Source organism: Castanea sativa, chromosome 11 (genome assembly GCF_040712315.1).
Source record: "Castanea sativa cultivar Marrone di Chiusa Pesio chromosome 11, ASM4071231v1".
In the NCBI taxonomy this organism is placed as follows: Eukaryota; Viridiplantae; Streptophyta; class Magnoliopsida; order Fagales; family Fagaceae; genus Castanea; species Castanea sativa.
Window position 1 is genome coordinate 18,722,036 of NC_134023.1, and position 19,229 is coordinate 18,741,264.

General features: G+C 35.5%; 1 protein-coding gene across 3 annotated transcripts; it reads left to right on the forward strand.

The window, feature by feature from the left end:
• Positions 1 to 905: 905 nt before the first annotated feature.
• LOC142615541 (E3 ubiquitin-protein ligase DA2L) lies at positions 906 to 18,655 on the forward strand. Of its 3 annotated transcripts, none has more exons than XM_075788279.1 (9): positions 906 to 1,289; positions 2,601 to 2,803; positions 3,267 to 3,318; positions 3,400 to 3,445; positions 3,520 to 3,601; positions 3,732 to 3,876; positions 3,963 to 4,077; positions 11,828 to 11,894; positions 17,714 to 18,655. In XM_075788279.1, exons 2-9 carry the CDS (start codon positions 2,612 to 2,614, stop codon positions 18,260 to 18,262), a joined length of 1,248 nt encoding a protein of 415 aa, XP_075644394.1. In that variant the 5' UTR covers positions 906 to 1,289; positions 2,601 to 2,611; the 3' UTR covers positions 18,263 to 18,655. The 3 variants fall into 3 exon arrangements, with proteins under 3 accessions (XP_075644394.1, XP_075644395.1, XP_075644396.1); XM_075788280.1 differs by lacking the exon at positions 17,714 to 18,655 and adding an exon at positions 11,991 to 12,338; XM_075788281.1 differs by having other exon boundaries at positions 1,106 to 1,289; positions 2,605 to 2,803.
• Positions 18,656 to 19,229: the final 574 nt, after the last annotated feature.

Here is a 19,229-nt window from a genome sequence, read left to right on the forward strand (position 1 = left end):
CCGTGGCTTAGGAAATATTTTTAGAAAAAATAATTATTTTTTTTGAAAACTTTTCATTTTTTTTTTTTATGAAAATGACATCAAAACTTTCTTAAAATAGTTTATTAACAAATGCCCTAAGGACATCTGTTAACTTATTAACCAACCCTAAAAAAAAACACAGAAAACCAAAAAAAATTGTTTCTTTTGGATTGTTGTATTTTTTATTAAAAAAATAAAGTCTCCCATATAAACTCATCAACTCCACGCCTATGAAGGCAAAAATCAATCTGATTTGATTTGGGAACAAATTATAAAAATTCTTTTGAATTAAAAATGTTTTAAGATCATTCCTTGAAAAAAACACACAAAACCCAAAAAAGGGGAGAAAAAAAAAAACTTCTTTTGAGGGTCTTTTTAGATACCGCTTATTTGCTGAAAACTAAAAATTTATTACTAAAAATACTGTAGTAAAATAATTTTTATATATAAATAGTGCTGCGTAGAACCCAACAAAATATATAATCTAAGTTTAAATATGAACGGTATTATGTGTGCATAATTGCCGTGGAACCCACCTTTCAAACGCCGAACACAGAACGCCAGCTGAAACATGAAATCCAAACTCATTATGAATTAAAAAAAAAAAAAAGTTTTCAGGTGTGAACTCATTGACCCGGACAACACCATCGCAAAATCAATTTGATTTGGGAACAAACTACAAGTGTCAAAAAAGAAAAAAGAAAAAAAAGAGGTGTTATTACACACTCGGTGAGAGCAGCGCGTGGAGGGAGAGGAAGCGGTCGGCTACGGCTACGGCTACGGCTGCTTTTTTATAATATCATCATTACGATATGTTAGAAAAAAGAAAAAAGAAAATGGTGATTCTTTTCTTGGTCTACAACTCTATCGTCCGTGCCTTGCCTCTCTTGCTCTACTTCTCCAGCACCACACATAATAATATTATTAATATTATTAATACATTTCTTTTCTTCTACAAATTAAAAACTTAAAAGTCTCCCCTTTGCTTTGATCACAATTACATATGTTAAGACTCAGAGCTCACACGGAAGAATTAATTAATTAATTAATGTAGTTCTTCTTTGAAATAGATATAAATCAAACCCCAAAAACCATAACACGAAGAAAAACAGGAAAGAAAAGAAAAGAAAAGAGAAAGGTCTCTCGTTCTCTCTCTCTCTCTTTTTGTCTATAAATTACGACGCCTGTGAGAAGTTTCTGTTCCTGTTGCCAAATCTGATATCTCAGAGAGACTCTCTCTCTCTTTCTCTGTTTGGAATTTTCTCGAGGTTCGTTTTTCCGAGCTCTAATTTTGCTTTGCTTTTTGTTCACGTTTCTTTGATTTTCAACATCGAAGCATTGTTTTCAAGCTTAGTTTATAGCTTCTTTTCTTTTTTGGTCAATTTCGTTGTTTCTGTGTAGCATTGTTGTTTCGGAACCGAATTGTTGCTTGTTTAGAGAGAGCGTTGTTGTAGTGTAGAAATCGTTAGCGAATTTGGACCTGAGAGAGAGTGTTGTAATTCGGAAAATTAGGGTTTTCGATGGTTCAATTTTACGCTCTCTGATTTTTGTGGTGAATTGAAGGTTGTTGTAGTACAGAAATGAAAGCCAATTGGACCTCAAAACGCAGTGTTTCGTTTGTTAATGGCAGTTTTACCTAATAAAAGCTCTTCTTCTTTTTTTTTTTTTTGTGGAGAAGATACCTAATAATAGATTGCCTTGTTTATTTGCTCTTGTTTTAAAACACATGGTATATTATCTGATAGTTTGCTTTATTTGGAGGTTCTGATGATTCTATTATTTTCTTTGAATTAAATTTGTGGATCAAATAAAAAGGCTTTAAAGCTAATTTGTTGCTTTTATTTCTATTTTTTTAGTATGATTTATTTTTGGCGTCGAATTTTAACGAAATTGGATTGAAATGATAGTGAACTTAGATATAAGAGTGTTGTAATTTGTTGGGAAATCATAGCAAAGTAGACCTGTCAATGAGTCTTTAAGGGGTTAAAGAAGAGAGCGGTTTCCTCTTTCCTAGGGAGGAGTATTTGGCAAACTAAGGCTCGTTTTTGCCATTTTTATGTGGACTGCAGCCGCCATGTGTAAAATTATAACGATGGAAAATCTTAGGAATCGGAATATACAAATATAGCACCTGTGGATTATGATCACGTTGTCTTTTCTTTCTCTCGAATGACAATGTGGCTTATGCCTAAGAATGTGGTTGAGCTATTGTCTTTTCATGGATCTCTTGATTCTTTTTTTTTTTCTTCTCTCTTGTAAATATTTCCATCTACTAAGGTTAAGACTCTTGTTTCACTTTTCCTAAAGAATAAAGAAAAAAGAATTTAAGGTTATATGTGTTTTACTTTAGTATTGTATTTTTTTTGCAGCAATTACTTTATTTTCTGTTATTTTTCCTCTGAAAATTTAGGAATGAATACAGGCTCTCTGCGCAATTTTTGCAACTGATATGATTCTTGCACTGTTTTTGAGAAGTGAATTGAACTTTATCTGGAGTGATTTTTGTTTTTGATATTTTGTTATATTTTGGATAATTTGTTCAAAATTTGAGATTGTTTCTTTGGTTTCATGATTTGTAGAAAGATTGGGGATGGGTAATAAGCTTGGGAGGAGAAGACAAGTGGTAGATGAGAAGTACACTAGACCACAGGGGCTGTACAATCATAAGGATGTAGATCATAAGAAGCTTCGGAAGCTAATACTTGAATCTAAGCTTGCTCCGTGCTATCCAGGAGACGAAGATCTCACTTGTGATCTTGAAGAGTGTCCAATTTGCTTTTTGGTAAGATAATCTAAGTTTTTTTTTTTTTGGTTTTTTTTTTTTTGAATACATAAGATAATCTAAGTTAGTTACCTAAAAACGAAAGAAAGAAAAAATTCAAGTTTAGCATGGTTTTGAAAATCAGAATGGGTCCGGTTGAATCACTGGTTTTGGCCCTTTTTACTGGACCGGTTTAGGGTCGGGTTCCTGGTTGAATCGGCTGGTTCGATCTGGTTTTTAAAATCATGGTTTAGTACTTCTATATGCTCTAGGTTTTTACTATAGTTTCTGAGAGCTGGGAAATAGAACGTAAAATTTCAATACATAATTTTTGTATATATAAGTAATCGCTCCAAAGATTCATGAGAGCTGAATCTATTAATTAGTTTTCTATTCTTTAGTTCGGTGTTAATTAAATTTGATATGTACTGGATTTTTATGTGTTACTTTTCTAATTATCAGTGTCTATTTTTTCCCTGTTTAGTATTATCCAAGTCTTAACAGGTCAAGATGTTGCCTGAAAAGCATCTGCACAGGTGATAATTCAGCAATTGTCACAAATTATATATGTAGTTATTAGTATATGCCTGCAATTTGACTAGTCTTCTTCACACCAGAGTGTTTTCTACAGATGAAAGTTCCCAATTCAACTCGTCCTACACAGTATCCTTCATCATTAATGCTATGCCTTTTCGTTTTTCAATTCCTGTTCCATTGTCTTACTTAACAGTTGTAAGGTGTCCTTTTTGCAAAACTGCAAATTATGCTGTGGAGTATCGTGGTGTGAAATCAAAGGAAGAGAAGGGTTTGGAGCAGATTGTAAGAATTAATTTGCATATCTTAGCTTCATTTCTTTTTCTTTTCTTTTTTTTTTTGGGTCTGATTTCTCTGGTAATTTTGCTCACATGATTGGTCATGAATGTAATTGATTTGATCTGAAATCATGCAGGAAGAGCAACGTGTCATAGAAGCGAAGATTAGGATGCGGCAGCAGGAAATTCAGGATGAAGAAGAGAGAGTGCTGAAAAGGCAAGAACCCAGCTTCTCAATTGGAAATATGGAACCTGTGGGGCCCGAATACAGCTCAGTAGCAGGTATCTTTTTTATTTTGTTCATGGTATGTATGTTAGTTCAATATGGTGCAATTACATAATCTGTATGTCTCTTTTCCATTCTGCAGTTACATCTTCTAGGTCTCCTGTCGAAAGTGAGGAAATCGTTGCTTCGGTAGATTCATCTCCTTCCCTAATGATTAGACCACCTCCACCACAACACCCATTACCTAGGACAAATCGGTATGCAGTGTTCCTAATTGTAACAATGTCATATTCTGATTGGCACAGAAAAAGAAAAAAAAAAAAAAAGTTACAATGTCATTCATATGTTTGTATGCTAGTTGTGTTTCCTGTGTGTGTGGGGGGTCCTCTAAATAAATTATTAAATCATGTCAATGGGAAAAAAAAGGATGAAAATGTGACCTCACCTAGCTGTCAAAAATGTCTGAAATAATACTCTTTTCTTCATGAATCAAAATAGTTGACTATTCCTGTAATAATTCTATACTAAGTTTCCATAGTTTTGAACACATTTATGCTTATGTAGCTTCTAATGAGAATGAGACGTATTGTGTTTCAAATGGAAGAATGCTGTCTTTCATTGGTATTTACGTCAGTTGCCCTACATATGGTGGATAGATTATGGACATCTCATGCCTGTGTTTCCAGATATTAAATCTCAAATCTTATTTCATTCCTTTTAATTCAAATTGGGAAAGCAGGAAGAATTCCGAAGCTGTGATTCCTATGGATGTGTACCATTAGATTTTATGTCATCTTTGTGATAATATTGTGAGAGCAAGTTTGTGTGTTGGGGGGGAGAGAGAAGGGGTGGGGGGGGGGGGGGGTTGAGCTTTTGAGATTCAGTGGGTGTTACCAAAGAGTGTAATTGATCTCTTATATGGTTGGAGTAATTGGGTTGGAAAGCATTCATTGGATACTTGGAATCTAGTTCCCTTATGTTTGATGTGGACATTGTGGAAGGAACGAAATTGTCATGCTTTAGACAATGCAGAAAGTTTGGTGACTCAATTAAAATACTGTGTTACATTTTTGTTTGATTGGTCCTGTGCGTGGGGCTTTACCAATAGTAATTCCATTGTCGATTTTAAAGAGTCACTTTACTTCTGTGTATAAGTTATTTTTTGCAAGTCTTTAGGCTACTTTGTGTCCAATGTGTATATGTAGACTCTTTCCTCAATAAAACGCCATTACTTATAAATAAATAAAAAATGTGAGATCTATTGGGGTTGGTATACATGCTTATGAATTTCAATTGGAGGTCAAAATGAGATGGTATAAGGGTTGTAAAGTAGGTGTCATCTTAGTGGAAACCAATCAAGGACAGGATTAAACCAAAAACCAAATTAAAAAAAAAAATCGCATAAAAGTTAGTTGTGGATAAGTCTTTGCTTTGTGAGCAGGTCTGGCAGCATGCTAGTCTGGAAATTTGCACTTTAGTAAGGAAAAAGTCGAATGGAAGTTTAGAGCAGTCACTTATCACTGCTGATACATTTTGTTCTCCCGATTTGCTGTTGTAAGGAGATGTGCCTAACTTGATAAGGACAAGTTGATGTTTAGACTTGGGGTTCCCTAGATCTGATTTCTAAAAGTTCTTCTCAGAATTGAATTTGAGTATTAGTTATTAGAATAATATGCCAATGAGTGAAGTCATGCGTTCAATACCCACTGGGTGCTTATGTAAATTACCAGTAAAAAAAAATACTTTTTCTTAAATGGAAGACTTTAGATAGCATTATTGACGCAAGACAAACAAAACAAAATGAAATTATAGGAAAATAAAGCATATGACCTAGGAGTCAGCACCTAGGCCTTGCTTGTAATCAGCATTAAGTGGAGAAACCACTAGGAGTCAGCACCTAGGGTAATCAGAACTAGACCAAACGACAATTTTTTTCATTCATCAAAATATCAACTATCTCCTCAAAGGGTACAATAGGTTGCTTATAAAGGATTGCTAATCCCAAGTTCTAATTGGCTTAGGAAGCCCTAATTGCCTTATTACAAAAATAATCTTGCTTCCAAATTAAAATACTAATAGCCTAATAAACTACTAGGACCTAAAATATAAAAATACAATTGACTTGCAAACGTAAATAATACTAAATAAAAATCTTCTTGTGTCTTCTGTATCATTGTCCTTTGGTTGGAGAAAACATGACCTTGAGTTTTAAAGCATTGAAAAATCAGGATGCTAACAACTAACACTTGCTTCAAGTTTGGAATCACTTTAGGGAGCACAAAAAAAAGAAAAACCTTGAATTCCACCATGTCAAACTCTTCAGGGATAACAAAATCAATGTGTGGAATCAACACAATCTTATCTCTAACCATTGGAAGCACTATGTTATCCACTTTCTCCACTTTTGCAAACTGTTTGTCTTCATGCACCATGGATGGCTGATCATCAAAAGCAGATTCATTAGCTTCCAATATCACATCATGTGCACCCTTTAACATAATATTCTCTTTAGAAACCATCTCTTCACCTTGCTGCTCTTCAATAGATTTGTTTCCTTGCATGCATGTTAAAGCAACACTTGTCGAGGCATGTACGTCTTTGTCAACATTAGGCTTTGGTGTTATTTGAGGTCTCTCCACTACCAAGATATTATCATCACTGTTGTCTTCTATGGAGGCAGCAATAATTTCATTGTGATCAATTATTCTTGGTTTCCCAATTGAATCGGTTTGAGGCTTCATTTGCTTCATTTAACCAATCAAGTCTTGAACACCTTTCATAAGCTTTTCAGATAATTCCTTTAATTCCTTGCCTTGACGAAAGGTAGATTGTTCAAAAGTGCATTGTAGACATGAAATGGGATGAGGATTCATCGTATTTACTTCAACTTGAAAGGTACCACACTGAGATGGGGGTAGATACTTAGCTCAAAAGTATGGTGACAAATTCTTATCACAAAGCTCTTCTTTCATACCTTCCCACACACTAATGGCTGGTTCATACTTTATATAGCGGAAATATTCAAGATCCTCCCGAAACATTTGTGCTCTTCCTGTTAACTTCAACTTTGCATACCTAACTTTTATGTCATTTGCAAAATTTGCTTGCTCAAAGAATTGCTCCATCCCATTTAAACCAGTTGACAAAATTCCATGGATTATTTTTACAACTGTCGGAATAAGGTGCTTTTGATATTGCCATAATAACTCAATGAACAAGAATCTTATTGACTGATGCTTACTGGACTGATGATATTGGGGGCAGTTTTTTTTTTAATGGGTAGTTGGGTTAAGTAAATGCTGGGTTGAAGTTGAAGTGGGACCTATGGTTTTAATTGGGCTGAATAGACTGGGCTGGATGACAAGTTTGAGCTTCTGGTTTACTTTTTTTTTTTTTTGGTATCATGTCAGGAAATGGTGGGTTAATATTGTTCTCAGGGGAAACAAAAACTATGTTTGGGTCACACTGGATCGGATAGTGTTTTAGAAACAAGTGTGCTGGAGTCTTAAAAGATAAAACAAAAAGTTAGGTGACGAATTACCTTTTGAGATTGGGTTGAGGGGTTGCTGGTGGACTTGCTATGGCATGGCGGTGAGCAAGTGATGGTCATGGCAGCACGACGCAAGGATGGAAGGGATCGAAGCTGCTAGCGGTGAGTCTCTGCAACTAGGGCTTGCGAGTGTGTAGAGGTAGTCATGGTGGCAAGTGAGAACCTGGAAAGCACCAACGTGGCTACAGGGTTGCCGTACCGGAGTCCGATGCGGCCCGACGCAGGGTGCGGTGGGCAATGCCGCTGCCTACACATCGGTGCCGCGTCGGAATTTTTTTTTCTTTTCGTTTTTCCGAATTCGTGCCGACTCGCGCCAATTTGGCTCCGACGCTCACCGATTCGCGTCGAATCGGATCGTATCGGCCGAATATCGGTGTGTTTCGGCCAGAAAAAGGAGGAAATCAGTTGGTAAGAAAAAAAAAAAACCTTAACCTGAAAATACCGGTGTATATTGATGCAAGATAGCCGCTGTCACTGTCACAATTTCACCGGCCTTAACCCCTTTCTTCTTCTTCTTCTTCATTGCTGCTTCGTCTTTTTCTTCCTCATTTCTCGCCAGAGCCCAACTTTTTGTTTTTTATTTTTGATAAGTTTTGTTAAATGCCTTTCAGCCTTTGTTAACAAACACGTGAGCCACATCTTCCCTTCATTTTGTTTTTTGTGCCTCTCTGACCAAACACGTGAGCCACATCTTTCTTTTTTCTTTTTCTTTTTTTAAGGGAAGCTACACCTATTTTAATACCTACCACATATATCCTTTATTTTGTTGTTGGGCTGACCAAATACATGAGCCACTAAGCTACATCTTTTATTTATTTATTTATTTATGGGAAGCTTCTTCTATTTTAATACCTCTGTCAATAATTCAAGTGTCAAAAACTTTTGTGTACTTATTATTATTATTATTATTATTATTTGATTTTTCTATTATTATTATTATATAAAAAAGCATGCTTAGCAATATATAAAATATATAAATAAAAATATTTCTAATAATTTTTTAATCGTTGCACTCGCACTCTATTTTTTCAAAAATTGCCGAGTCCCGCACCTACACCCGTACCCGCACCCGAATCTGGAAACGCACCCATGCTTCACAAGCGAGAATCGATAGAGATGGATCTCCAGCGCGAGGAAGACCAAATATTGATGAACTAGGGTCAGCGGTGACAGAACTTCTCTGTCTTTGTGGTTGCAATGGGCTTGGTGATTTGAGTATGGACTTAGGATCTGTGGCCATGGGGTTGGGGTCTTGGAGTGGCTGGGATGTTTGTGTCAAATTGTCAATGGTGGTTGGTGCTGGCAGGATTTTTTTTGTGGGGTTTTATAGTGGTGGTAAGAAGACTACGGTGATTGGGATTTCTAATGGGTTGTGACGGTGGTTCAACAGATTTTTTATTTTTTTATTTTGTGTGTGAGTTTTCTAGTTCTGGATTGACTGCGGTGATGCTTCAAACAAATCAGTGTTTGCTCTGATACCAAATATGACACAGGACAACCTAAACAAAATGAAATAATAAGAAAATAAAGGATATGACCTAGGAGTCAGCACCAAGCGGGGAAACCACTAGGAGGCAACACCTAGGGCGGACTTGATGTCAACACCAGATCAAAGAAAGACGAAACGACAATTTTTGCCATTCACCAAAATATAAATTATCTCCTCAAGGAGTACAATAGGTTGCTTATAATGGATTTCTAAACCCTAGTTCTAATTGGCTTAGGAAACCCTAATGTCCTTATTACAAAAAGATAATACCTTTCTTCCAAATTAAAATTCTAATAGCCTAATAAACTACTTGGACCTAAAATATAAAAATACAATTGACTCGCAAACATAAATAATACTAAATAAAAATCTTCTTGTGTCTCCTGCATCAGCTGTTAGATTATTGCATGATCTGAAATATTGTGGTAGACCTCAAAGAATAGTGATGCTTTAGTTTCTCCTTTTACCTTTTTACTGGTTTATATTATGAATAATGAAATGCAACTGAACAGAATATAAGCTTCTGGGCAAAAGGCCATTGGCTGTAACATTAAGATGCCTATGCAAATAAGACTGGTGCAGACAGACATAAGAATAATGTGGATCTTCAAGAACTCAATAAGAAATTTAGGTTTCTTGAATTGGGTTTGATATTAAGGGTTTAGGTAGGGTTAGCTAATAAAAAATGATTAGATCTTGAATGAGTTTGATGGCTGCTTGGGGTTAAACAGCAAATAGAATGAGAAACAAAGAAAGATAAACTCTAGGCAATAAGAATTCTAGTTGTTTGGTGCCGGCATGCCGCTACATTCATGTGCTTAATATTAAGATTTTTTTTTTTTAATCCTCAGTCAAGTTTTATGGGTCAGCTATCTATATTAGCAGGCTGGGAATTAAAATTTAATAGATGCGACTCACTCTGTGGCCAGTACTTCATACTGTCAGGCAGCAAAGCTTACACTTGTTCACTAATTATGACTGTTCACCAGGGCCTCCTTCCTCCACTCGTAGGAGTCACTAGCACTCATTTTATTTTCCACTCTCTTTATCCTTCCCCCCCCCCCCCCTCCCCCTCCCCCTCCCCAAAAAAAAAGAAAAAACTCTCTTTTCCCATTTTCCACTGATGCTTCTGCATTCACAGGCTCAACTTCATTTCCTTCATGTTTTGAGTGTTCAACTTATTATTGTTATCTGCATTGTGGAAGGCCTTAATGCAAATAAAAGCATGAATTAGTCATCAATCTCAACCCTTGATCAAGTGGATACAAAAGGAAGTTGTGAAGAGAATAATTAATTTGTATTTTTAGTAGTGAACTTTTTTTTTTTTTCTTTTTCCAGAGTTTTTAGTTTGAAGAAGTTTGATAGCATTTATTTTTATCTTGCTTCTTGTTAGCCAATGAATATCTGATGTGTACATATATATATATATATATGCGTGTGTGTGTGTGTGTGTGTGTGTGTGTGTGTGTGTGTGTGTGTATATATATTTGGTTGCTAGAGGAAGACAAGCTCACCCCAAAGGGGAAGCTGGTGGATCAAGCCCGATCTCACCCTTGTGTGGGAGGTAGAGCCACTGCTCGGCCAAGGGGCCTTTGGCTTATAAATTTATTTTTAGAACAAGGTGTTGCATGCATTTTTCAGATTAGGTATATTTTTGGGTCATTTTATTTGGCAACAAATGCTATATATCAGAAGTGACTTTAATATGCTACCATGAGCAGTGGGCCTTCCACATCCAGAATCCCTTGTGCTGGTTCAACCTATGTCCTCTCCCTTTCAAGAGGGATAATTACCACTTGACTACTAACTCTGGTGTTATATTTGTTGAGCATTTGTATAAGTTTAGTCATTGTAGCTATGTTGAATGTAGCACTTAAGGGGAAGGAAAGAGAAAGAGATTAGGTTTTAGGAAGTGAAGTTTGATTAACAAACTAAATTTAGATGGAATAAATGAGAGATTTAGGTTATTTGTTTTTGATTGATTAATAAGTCATCACTTGATAGACAGCTAACTCCATAAATTTTCTGAAAATTTTCTTTTGGATATCTTATAATTTGTTTGATCAATGGTATATGAGATAATTATGTGAGAATAAAATGAAAGCAGTGCAATTTGAAAATTACCACATGGCTACTAACTCTGGTGTTATGTTTGTTAAGTGTTTGTATGTATGATTTTAATTATTGAAGTTAATGTTGAATATTGCACTTAAGCGGGATGAAAGAGAGAGATTATGTCGTAGGAGGCGAAGTTTGATTGACAAATAAATTAAGATGGGGTAAAAGGAGAGATTTAAGTTATTTGATTTTGATTGATTAATAAGTCATGCCTTGATAGACAGACAACCCCATAAATATTGTAAAAATTTTCTTTGTCAAATATCTTATAATTTTTTTGATCATATAATGAAGATTGGTACATGAGATGATTATGTGAGAAATGAATTAAAGAGGTGCAATTCGAAAATGTTGTCTGGAATTGGGACTTTGACATTTATCTGTCTGGAGGCTTTTCCCAATGCATATGCAACAGTACTTGTGGTGCCTGATGCTTAGCACCTTTGATGTGATAACTTCATAAAAAGTCACTGACAAATTGTTGCTTTTATGGTACTCTGAATATTAGTTTAGTTAGCACCTTCCAAAAAAGAAAAAAGCAAGAAACAAAGAATATTAGTTAGCACTTCTAGTGAACATGATAGAGAGAGTGCGCAAAGTGATTATTACAATTCTTAGTTTCACTTTGGTGCATAGTAATTTGGTCTTTTGTTTTTTACACTCATTTTTGCATATGCCTGCAATGTCATAAGCTGATGTTTTGCTTGTTTTTTTCAGACATCTAAATCTGGATGCTGTATGACTAGTTTAGTAAATCATGTGATTGATCTGATATTGATGTCTTTTTAATTTAAGTGATTAATTTAATGGCATCTTGGAGATTTATATATATTAAATTCTGGAATCGCAGGGACGATGAGTTTGACCTGGATCTTGAGGAGATAATGGTCATGGAAGCAATTTGGCTTTCCATTCAGGTAAGATTATAAAGTCATATTTTTTTTTTAATAAAAAAAATTAGCTTTAATTTTTTTATCAGTGAATAATTTATTAATGGAAAGGAGACAATGAAGTACACAGGATATGAACAAGAGAGTCCCTTAAAGATTTACAATCTGAAGAAAGTCAAGAAAATCAAGGAAAGAATAGAAGAAGATAGGCACTGCTTACAGCAGTCATCCAATCATTTAATGAACTCAAAACTGTTTCAATCCATGTTCTTGAGATTTGGAAACCTCATGTTTCATAACTGTTTATATCAAGATTTGTATACTACACAAATTGAAAACATGTTGTTTTTTGACTACTTCAAGTGTTCTACTAAGATAATAAGAGAAATTAAGTGCTTCTATAGGAGCCTAGTAATTGCTGCAATTATCACTTGGCTTTATGAATTGATTGATTGAATGAATTTGATACCTGATGAGGTGGTTCATTTGCAATAAAAAGTTATGATCTGTGAGTTTGACTTTGGAGGCTACCGTGTACCTTTTGCAGCACTGTGTTGCATTAAGAGTTATTGCCTTTTTACTTTATGATCTGCAGAATGGTCTATGCAATCTGAAAAGGGAGTAGACAATTGGCATTATGCAGCTTATGATTGTAATTATTTAGGAAGCTCTATTATCTGAGCTTTCTTGATTCTTAGTGAAGGTTTCTTGAAAAAATGGCAACATATACTGTTGGTCCCAAACTTTTGCCCATATGCAATTTTTGTCCTGAAGTTTAAAATGATCTCTTTTGATCCTTTTGTAAACATCCGTTAAATCTCTCTAACTGAACAATAAAGAAGCTAAACTAAAACCTGACACATAAGGACTAAGAACAATCACTTTAAGTTGCTTAGGACTAAAAGCTGTCACTTTAAACTCCAAGGATTAAAAACAATCATTTTAAGTTTGTTAGGGACTAAAAGTGATAATTTTAAACTTAAGGAACTAAAATCCCTCATGGACTACAGTTTAGGGACCAACAACATATTATGGCCAAAAAACATAGCATTAAAGTAAAATCTGTTGTTATTTCTCTTGCAAGCTGTTGTGTGTTATCGGTCAAGCAGAATAGCTTTGGAGTAATTTTATCTCTGCAAAAGTTTGTTTGATGAACGTGGTTGAATATATGTGGTTGGTCGTCAGCAATAAAAAAGAAGTTCAAAAAAAAAAAATTAAAAAAAATTGAAAGCCATTTGTGAGGTTTTGTTCCACAAAGCCATAGGCTTTATTTATAGTCTATTTCATTCCAAAGGAAGATTTTGGTGAGGGCATGCGTAGAGAATAAGTCATATAGCTTGAAGGTTTTGATCTTGTTAGATATGCTAGATTCAATTCTTGAATGATCTTTGGTGTTGAAATATTTCTCTCTAGGCAATGTTCCTCATTCTCATTCTGTGTCACATGCAAGGATGCTGCCGTGTGAACAAAGTTATACAAATTGATAGGTAGTTGTTTTGCATGATCTTTTTTTCTTGGTGAAAATAAGATTAGGAGTCTAGTTGTTGGAATTCCTATAGGATCTTTTCTTCTAGCATTTGATGTGGTCGATATTGGCCTGACATAGGACAAATAGGGGAATTTTTCTACTCATAATTGTAGTAGTTTAGGAATAATTGTATTCTTTTTTTATCTGTTGTTTAGAATTGTTGAAGAAAGGGTTATGAGGTTGTGTTAGGAATTAAAAAGGTGGTCTCGTGGATTTATGGATAGTAGTACTTGTGGATCTATGGTTTAGAATTATTGAAGAAAGGGTTATGGGGCTGTTTTAGGAATTCAAAGGTGGTCTGATGAGTTATTTGAGGGTTACTTGGTAGAAGAAAGTATGTGGGGTTTTAGGGTTTTGATAGGTTAAAGAAAGGGTTGGAGGGGTTGTACGGAAGAAGGAAAAGATTGAATTTTATGGTGTTTGGGGGCTGTATGAACATTACCCATGTACAATACCACAAGAAAGAGAAAAAAAGGAACGATAAGGCCAATGTGCCTCGATACTAAAAACATTCAATCTTTTTATTAATCAATTCCATCTATCCATTGAGTACATTGTGCACAAATATATATATATATATATATATATATATATATGAAGATGTTTTCTTGTAGTACTAGTATTAGAAGTTAGAACTAGTGAACAAGGTGCAGGCATAATACTTGCATGTTGTATCTGGTCTTTTGTTCTTGAGGCGGTTAAGACCTTAAATCTGGGACTTTGTTAGGAATTTCATGATATTGCTCGTTATTCTTTTCCCCTAGATTGAAACTAGAGTTAACTGTGTCATTCAATTTGGCATAAATTTCATCAAAGGTTTCATCCTAATCTCCTCAAACCTATTTGTTAACATCTGAAGTTTTGAATTTTTAGAGTCTTTGTCCCTGCATGAGTTATCTCTAGAATATCCCAAGCCTCCTTGGCATTCTAAAATTTTAATTTCTTTTATACTCTACTTGGAATACAACCATGAAGATAACATTCAGTCCTTTACTAGTTCAAGTGCACTCACTCATTTGATCTTTGGACCATTCCTCTACCTTGGTTGGTGGTTTGGTCCATCCTTTTGCTATTGACAGCCACACCCTCTCATCTAAGGATTTAAGGAATGGTCTCATGTGAACCTTGTGATAGGCATAATTGTTCTCATTAAAGTGAGGGGGGACTTTGAGTGATTGTGCTTTATCTATGACAATAGGTGTCAAGGATCACATTCTACGGATAATTGATCAAGTTATGGTTTATTACTACGGATAACACAAACTATTATCTTTAACCACAGTTATAGTTACCAAATCAAACCATAATGATGTAATAAAAGGCACACAAATTTGGTAACAAAGTGAAAAACTAATGAAGAACCTCTTTAAAGAAAAACCACTTCAGGGATCCAAAATTGTAGAAAATTCATTATAAAAGAAACATTTACAATCAATAAAAATATTCAAAACCTTTGTAGCCTAGACTCACTAAGAAACCTCAGCAAATGGCCCGCTTGCTTTCCTACCGCAGTGACTCTTAAATTCTTCTACAGAAGAATGAACCTCATGCACAACACTAGAACTCTGGACAGCAACAACAAACTATGTTGTTTCAAGAATAGCGTTTTAAGCTTAAGGATAAATAATCACACAGCAGATTATCTATTTAGGAAAAAAGTTGTATAAACAGAGGTATTTTTCTATTCTGAGAACAAGGCGAAAGGCTCTCTAGATGTGCTTGGTACGACTGCTTTCTCTACCTTGAAAAATGTGCTTAAGAGGGACTATATAGGTCGGTTAATGCTTTTGCAAAAATCAGATTTGTAAAAGAACTTGGATTCAGGTTTTCACAATCTTGCTCAAGTGAGGGTCGAGTGAGTGTCGTGTGAAGTTTCTGCATGCTTAAATAATTCACTTGAGCAAGTCTAGGATTTGTTCAGCCTAAATTTTATGTCTTACTTCTTTAATCAGCTTCTTGACAGATTTTTGCATGACCAACCTTATAACCCACTTTGACACATTATTTGTCACAAGGAATTTGTTAATTCTAAAACCTAACATCTTCCTTATAGGTTTGATGATGAACCTGTGATGGTTTTCTGATTGCTTGGTCATTTCATCTATCTGATTAATGGGATGATATGAAATATCTTGGGTTTTTGCTAGCTCATTACCTGGCTTATGGACTTATAAGTACAAACAGAACAGATTTAAAGTTTTGTGTCATGGAAAGCCTAGGATAGTTAATAGGAGGTAATAGAGGATATTCTTGAATTTTGGATTACTTATTGCTATTTCTGATGTTGTATTTGTCATTGTGAACAGGGTATATACAAGAATGGTAAATTATCATGGTTAGTATCTATTGATATGTAATCATTTTTTTATTTGTGTGTGTAAAACAGCAGCTTAAGAATAGTGTTATATAATAAATCAATACTCCATGTCATTTCCTTTAAGTTTGAGCAATTAATTTTAATGATTTATATATTTTTTAACAAAAAAATAGACATTTATTCAAAAAGTGCCAGAAAAGCGTGCCTAAACTGTGCATCATTAAATGAGCTTTGCTTTGACCAAGCAAAGTGCTTAGACATTGGGGCCTTGAGCTTTGAGCTTTAAGTGCGCTTTTAACAATACTGGGCATATATTTTGTTCACCCCCAATACGCTTAGAGGAACATCCCCATCATCATAAAATTTTTGTTACCTATTGTTTCCTTCCTTTTTGTGGTGAACTTGGATGGGCATTTAGCCACATTCTACCGTTTACTATTGAATGGTACAAGATGTGCACCTTTTCCTTTTTTGGGTTTAGTGAGTGGGTTTGTGTATTGTATTTTTTCTTCCATCTACTAGTATACATATTCCTTTATTGCCGCCTCTCATTCCCCAAATTGGGGTGATGCTTTTCTTAGTTGTCTTAGTCTGTAGTTGTGTTACAATCCAAGTGGCCCAAATGGATTAAGTGCAAGCTTAACCATGTGTATATAAACACTTGGGCAGCCTCCCCTTGCAAGCCGGTTTTCAAGGATGAGTTTTACCCATGGGTTTGTATTAATTGTTATTGGAGCCAATCACTACGTCGCGTAGTTGGACGTAACTAGTTGAGTATGAGATCAAATGAGTTGCTACTTTGTGGTCAAATCTTGGAAGGGCAGCCTAGAGACTAGACCAAAATGTCTTGCTAAGTCATTGAAAAACTGTTAGGTGAGTTGAGCCGTAAAAAAAGGGGCTATTATTAGGTCAATGTCAATAGAGTGAGCCGTTGTGGACGTCGGCTATGGAGCGTTGTGGTATGTTACGATCCAAGTGTTCCACATGGATTAAGTGCAAGCTTAACTATGTGTATATAAGCACTTGGGCGCCCTTCCCTTGCAAGCCTGTTTTCAAGGGCAAGTTTTACCCATGAGTTTGTATCATTGTGACTCTTTAAATTTGATGGGTGAATTTTCCTTACAGTATAAATAGTTTATCAAATAACCATGACGTTATGACACCATCTTCTCTGTGGAAGTGGCCATACATTTGTAGCATTATTTCCCTTGTTTGTAATTGATTAGTGACAGCAGATACGAAATATGGATTTTTATAGGTTACATCCTTATGATTATTTACATATATATACTCTTTTTTTGTCATCACCTATAAAACCAGGCAAACTTACGGTTTTGAATTTCTTCTTGTCTGGAATGTCTTTGCCCTCAAATTTCTGCGTGAGAGCCACACATTTGCTTCATGTATTTTGTGTGTTTTGTGAGGGTGCCCTTCTGTCTATTGTCTAATTGGCCACTATTTTCTTCTTCTTTTTCAATTGTTAATATTTTGGTGTTTATACTCTTCCATTGAAGTCTTGTCTAATCTGTCTGCTAATTTTAGCAGTAAGTTTGACTGGCTTTTCCATGCACTGAAGGTAGCATATTATGCGCATAGAAGTTTCACAAACTGAAGATGGCAAAAAATGGTAACACATATATCTCTATAAAAGGCTGGCCATGTAACCATCTCCTAGATTGGCCTACCATGGAATTTTCAAGATGTATGTGTGCCTCCTAAAAATGGAGATGTTGACTAAATAGTCTATGACCCTTTTTTGTTAGTGTTTGGGGGTGGGTTGAGTCATAGTGTTGATTCTGTTGAATGGAAACTTAATACTCTGATTCCCTTGAATGGAAATTTAATATTTTTATTATCACTTGATGTAGCCATTGACCATTGTAGGTTTTGAATTGACATTTGTTTATAATTTTAGTTGGTGACTAGACTATCATATTGTTTCTGGTAATAATGCCTGCTGCTCCACATTTCTTATACATTTTACTAAAATGAATTTTACAGGAGAACAGCAGACACAGAAATCCTGCATATGTTGTCGCTCCTTCTGAGCAATATGCTGCAGATTGCTATGTCTTACCTGCGATGACTAAAGCAGCTGGATCCTCATCTTCCCCATCTGGAGGTCTTGCTTGTGCCATAGCTGCCTTGGCAGAGCGTCAGCAAATAGTTGGAGAATCTTCTGTTAACCCTAACAGAAATATGTCAGCGAGCAACATGCTTCCACAAGCTAGCAGGCTTTACAACAGGGACCATGAAGATATAGAAAATTACCCAACTGCAGCAAGCTCCAGTGAGGCATCAACTGATGGTAGGATGACATTGACAAGGGATGATGGAGAATGTTATGGGGACCGTGGATCAGATGTGGCTGAAGCAGGAACCAGCTATGCAAGCTCTGATGCCACAGAAGATGCTTCTGCAATGCCACAAGCAGATGAAATGGAGGGCAACCTTCAAAATGCCACGGAGGCCATTATTCCTGGTAGTTATGAGGAACAGATGATGCTGGCCTTGGCGGTTTCTTTGGATGAAGCTCGGAGATATGGCTAGTGTGAACCAGTGGTTTCCTGGCAGTAGTTTTACATCTAGCTACTAGTTAAGTCTTGCTCAAACAGATGGTGGTGGCCATGGCTGTTTAGCTAGCTGTGGCTCGTGCCAGGATGAGTGCCCAAGGAGCTGCAACCTGTGTGAAATTTGTTCAGGGTCAAGGTAGTGATGATTCTCTCTCCCTCGCTCTCTTTCTATATAGAAATGTGAAAGGAAAATAGATTCTTTTAGTGAATGAAAAAGCCTGTTGCTTTATGCTCGTATAGTGATTAATATGCCCTCCTATTCTAGTCTCTAATATTTCCATCATGTCCCGTAATCCCTTGGAAACGTTATTGCTTAAATTGTTTGTTCTATAGTTGTGTATGGCCCATATTTATCATTTCAATTGTGCCATCAAGGAGAACCGATTCAAATGGACTCAACACCCTTGTACATATCATTGTTATTGATTCCGTTCCGTTCCGGCCGAAACGGCCGGAATTTTTCGTTCCGGTATGCAAACCGGTACTGAGATACTTAACGTTCCACCTCGGGCCAAATTTCGGGCCATTCCGGTCCATTCCGGCCAATTCTGGCCGAGATGTGAATTCCGGCCGGTACTTGATTTGGCCTATGGAAAAAAAAAAAAAATTTATTATTTGATGGCTAATATTATGTTATAAATTTTGTTGGCTTATTAGTTATTAATTATTATGGGCTTATGTAATGAGTAATGACTTGTTATAAACCTTCTTATTATTTGATGTTGTATTGAAGTTTAAGACATAAGAGTTAAGACTAAATGTTTTGTATTATTTGATATTTAGTTATTGTCTTCTAAATCTTTTTATTGTGTGATGTTAAATAGATGTTATATTGATGTTTAAGACTTAAGAGTTAAGACTAAATGATTTGTATTATTTGAAATTTAGTTATTTATTTATTAGAATTGACAATTTTATGTTTTACAAGAATATATATAATTTAA